This window comes from Musa acuminata, chromosome BXJ2-9 (genome assembly GCF_036884655.1).
Source record: "Musa acuminata AAA Group cultivar baxijiao chromosome BXJ2-9, Cavendish_Baxijiao_AAA, whole genome shotgun sequence".
Taxonomy (NCBI): Eukaryota; Viridiplantae; Streptophyta; class Magnoliopsida; order Zingiberales; family Musaceae; genus Musa; species Musa acuminata.
In genome coordinates, this window is record NC_088346.1 from 8,135,154 (window position 1) to 8,139,990 (window position 4,837).

Here is a 4,837-nt window from a genome sequence, read left to right on the forward strand (position 1 = left end):
TGAACGAAGAAGGAGAGGCAATAAAATCGTTTTAAAGACATTTACCATTTTCCATGTACTGCACAGCATAAGTCTCAGTAAAGGGGAGAGAGAGAGAGAGAGAGAGAGAGATGAATATTGAATACAGAGGAAGAGGAATATTATATGGTCCTAGTTATTGTCTCTGATGCAGGAATCCTTCTCTTCTGCCAACGAGCCCTGCAAATCCAAGCAAGCAAACAAAAGAAACGTAAGTTAAGGAGAAAAGAGTGCAGTAAAGAATTTGATTCGTGCCAGTAACACAGGGAAGGAACAAACAAGACAGGGAAAAGAACTGCACAAGAAACGCAAGCACGCTAAGAAACCGAAACACAAGATCAATATGAGAGAGTCAAAAGTGGAAAAACTCATCACTGAATTATAACAAGCTATCCATTTTGTCTAGATTTAAAGAGGAAAAAATCAAACTTGAAGATGTAATATTTGGAATAAAGAACCGAAAAGGCCAGGAAATAAATGTGCATCGGGTGGAAATCAAGCAGAGCAGCAGTAAATACAACCATTCCTATTCGAAACGGAAACAGAAATCGAAGCTCCATAATAATTCCATTAAGATGTGAAACGCCCGCCAAGATCGCTTCTTTCTTGAGTTCTGTAACTCACCTATTCCGGCCGCCGCTTCGTCTTCCGCCGGGATGCAGTCCGGCGGTTCCTCAAAGGCCGAGACGGCGAGCCGCTTGCGGGCGACGCCGATGTCGAAGAGGATGACGCCCGAGGCCGGGTCGGCGACGACGATCCCCTTGACGGGGAGCCACAAGAAGAGCTCCTCCTGCGACCACCCGACCACCCCGCGGAGCGCGCCGTAGCTGAGGTTGCCCCGCACCTGGCTTTCGAAGTAAGCGAGCCCGTCGTCGAAGCGGGCGTAGCAGGGGCGGACGAGGCGGACATCCAGGAGGCCAGAGGAGGAATCATGGGAGAAGGACTCCACAGCATTGGGAAGGAGTCCGCCAGGGAGGCCGTGGTTCTGGAGGAGGTTCTGGATGGAGGTGGCGCCGGAGGCCCCGGAGGAGAACGAGAACACGAGGAAGAGAGGGAGAAGGGCAAAGCAGGCTGTCCAAGGTAAAATGACACAGAAAGGTGCGAGCTTTTCCATTGGAGAGAAAGGGAATGAGGTAGACGGAGAGAGGGTTTTAAGGGTGGGTTCGGTTTATAGATGGATGGAGAGATTTAGAAGGGGAAGGGGGAATAAATGGGCTTGAAGGGAAGGGAAGGAAGGAGGCAAAGGGATGCCTTGGAATTGCTTAAATACAACTTAAAAAGATTAAAATTGGCATTTTGATGGGTCTAATTGAAATATATATATATATATTTTGTATCTCAATCAAATAAAATAATGTAAAAGTTATCACATGTATTTGGACTATTTAGCAAGAAACAACTAATCGATGTAACTGTAGAGAAACGTACGACCATCCTTGTAGCCCATACCTGTCAGCAGCTGTCAAAGTTTGCTTATTGCTGCATCTAACCCTTGTTATTATTAGTATAAGATAACCAAGAAACTAATGGCACTTCGGATTGACAAAGGACCAAACAAATGGCTTGAATGCCACAGGTTCATGTAAACACCCTGTTGTCCGAAACCGATTACCTGAGTCCATTACCTATTATGCCTTCTTACCATTGAGATTAGTCACGAAGAACACAGCCGGTGGTTCTGCCAGTACGGGGATCTTGGACGCAGATCAATGCATCAGGGGAAGACAGTGTGGCAGTGGCAGCCTTGACTTTATATTAGTAGCTCTGCAGGAGCTGTAAGGAGTATTTTATCTGCTTCATGCAGATGGACCGAGAAAAATACTGATCTAAAACGCCAGGAAGATCACGATCGAAGGATGCACATGATGGGAGACATTCATGTGCAAAGAATAAACTTGCTTCATAATCATCGGGTAGATGAATGATTTTGGCATCGGGAGTTGCCCAGGAAAAGAGGGCATTGTTTGTTCTTGAGTTAGGTGACGACTGCATGCTCCAGAAGATACGCTCCTCTGTTTCCTTTCCCTCCATCAGCACATACCATTTCTTACCGATTTAGTGTCTTCTTTGAAGAAAGGTTGATAACATCTGCGAGTAAGTTGCTACTCCTGATCTGAGCACCTACCCAAGAGGTACACTCGAATTGCAATTCCAAGATAACATTGTCTTATTCCATAACCCTTCTTTCTACAGGGAACTATCTAATTTTAAGAAAGTTCATTGGTATCATGACCGCCACTGTCATTTGTTTACTCTTTGGTTGGGAGCTCCAAGCCGCACTCACGTAGGAACAAAACCTTCTTTTTGGCTCGAACTTCCTGGATGATACTGTGCTAGGCATCAATGATTGCGTCCTTCGGTTCTTTAATCCCCTTCACGGGATAGCTTTAATTGATTTGTGTTTGGAGTGTGAAAGAGACGGTGGTATTCTTTTAATCATCCCCTCCTTTCGAGATGACCATCATACGACTATCTTCTAGGGAGGCAGCAAATGAACACCCCCTGCACATGTTATGCGAAGCTCGATTGGCTGAGGAAATGAGAATGCCCTTAGCTGGGACCACCCTGTTCGTCTTACTCGATCTAACATCAAGACTTGGAGCATGTCTTGCAAGGACCACCGAGATCACTCTCGCTCTCCAAGACAGGGAACGATAGAACTTGCTTGTGCATCAAACAAGATGGCAACGAGTGACTCGCAGGGGAAAGAGAGAAATAGGCATGGTCAAAAATCTTGGTAAGTCAGACTCCAAACTCGGTGAGGTTTAAGAGATAATTTCCGGTTTCAGATGTACCCAGAAATTTCTTTCCGTGTTTTTCGTCCTGGGGGGCCATTAAGCGAGCGCCAGGTCCGACAGTTCCACGAGTACTCACATGCAAGAGAGCACATTGAACGTCTAGGAAAGGGAGCTGGATTCTGATGTGTTCCGCCACCCATCCTTACCTACCGGACAACCCCTCCAATGACAGGACGGGGCTCAGCGGAGGCTTCAAGTCATTGCCTTGGCCTGTAGACCAGCCAATACTAGTTGGAAAGACGCATTTGGTCGTGGCTGTGGGAGCTGCAACCGCCCTCCCGCATGCAAAGTTCAGATGAAACAAAGTTATGGTGAGGCAGCAGGAAGGTAGATTGGCTGCTCAACAAATGCGGGCCTGGCTGTGCATTGGCAGCGCGAACAGAGGGCTGAGGTATACTGATTCATCTGGTTGGGAGTGGACACTCTACATGAAAATGACAATGAAATGGGGCTATTGAAGGAGCAAAGGAGCATGAATGGTCTGCATGACAGAGGAGACGCATAAATGCAACCTCATGGGTGGGGCAGAGTTGATGAGAGAGAGGTCAATGGCATTTATGATGGTAAGACCGATCTTCCCAGTGTATCGTTTTGCTCTCTGCCGATTAATGTAGCAAGGTTAGACAAGTTCCAGAAAAAGAGGGGAAAACTCGGGCTCAGAGACAAGACATCATCAGGATCACCTACGGGACCTTCAAGCAATAAATCCTCATCAGAATTACCTGGAAAACCGTTCAACTGGGAAAAGAGTGATCCATGCTATGAGTAAGAGCTGAAACTGGAAACATTGTGTGGGAACAGCTGCTCATGCTTTTGTTCGAAGAACCTTCTTCCACTAGATTACAGATAATAATTCCTGCTTATGTCTGGTTAGCTGTCCTATTCTTCGCACGTGCTTTTTATTTCACAACAGCAACATGACATGATATATAATAGTGGAAGTTAGATGGGAGAACAGAAAAGGTTAACATGCAAATTACCGAACCATTTAGTATACATTAACAGTAGGGTGGCCTCCACTAGACAATTATATATTTGTATTTTGTAATATATAATTAAATTTTTTTGAATGAACGTTCAATTATGTAATATTTTAAGAGCTTGATAAATAATCGATATAAAATATATTTTAAATATGTAGTGACATAAGTGTTGTTCGGTAAAATTATATTTCAAAAGTCTATTAATATTATGTGACACCTCTAATATTTTTAATATTTGTTAAAAATAAATATATATATATATTTTTGTATATATAATTTTATAAAAAAATTATATGTCCCAATATATAATAATTTTTTTAAAAAATTATATGTCCCAATATATAATAATTTTTTTAAAAAATTATATGTCCCAATATATAATAATTTTTTAAAAAAATTACACTTGATTTTGATGCTGCATCGCAAATGCGCAATGCTACCTTAGCATTTGCATTTTAACATTTACAAGATTAATATTATTTAAAAAAAATTAAAATATCATATGATATTATTTAAAATCGAAAGATTGATAATATAATTTAGTGAGAAACCAACATGATTCATGTCACTTATAAATTTTTTTTTTGTTTATTTATTTTTAAATATTATTTTACATTCATTTATATTATTATATATTTTTTTAAAAAAATTAATTTATATTTGAATATATATTTCAAATGTGTTCTCAAAACACTCTGGAGCTTTCTCTTTTCTAATAGACTTCCACCTCATATAATGATCCAAGACCAAACTCTTAGGACAATTGGATGAGACCACCCAACCCAATCTCGGACCCGAATTGCTTAGGACAATTGGATGAGACCACCCAGCTCAATCTCGGACCCAGCCCAAATTATTAGGACAATTGGATGAGACCACCCAGCCCACCTCATATCGTTTCGGGAGCCTATTAAGGCCCAAATCCGAAATCTTGATCTCATGCACGCTACGAGTGGCCTAGAATGCGCCAAAACCGCCAAACCCGATCCGACACACACACGACGCCGCCTGACCCGCTCACCATTTTATCCTCTCCCT

At 42.3% G+C, this 4,837-nt stretch overlaps 1 protein-coding gene across 1 annotated transcript; it reads right to left on the bottom strand.

Annotated features, from left to right (window-relative positions):
* On the bottom strand, nt 1–1,256 carry LOC103997683 (uncharacterized). Its single transcript, XM_009418982.3, has 2 exons — nt 643–1,256; nt 1–198 (listed from the first exon to the last, which is right to left on the bottom strand). The coding sequence occupies exons 1-2, from the start codon at nt 1,130–1,132 to the stop codon at nt 155–157; spliced, it is 534 nt and encodes a 177-aa protein (XP_009417257.2). The 5' UTR covers nt 1,133–1,256; the 3' UTR covers nt 1–154.
* Between the last annotated feature and the right edge of the window lie 3,581 nt (nt 1,257–4,837).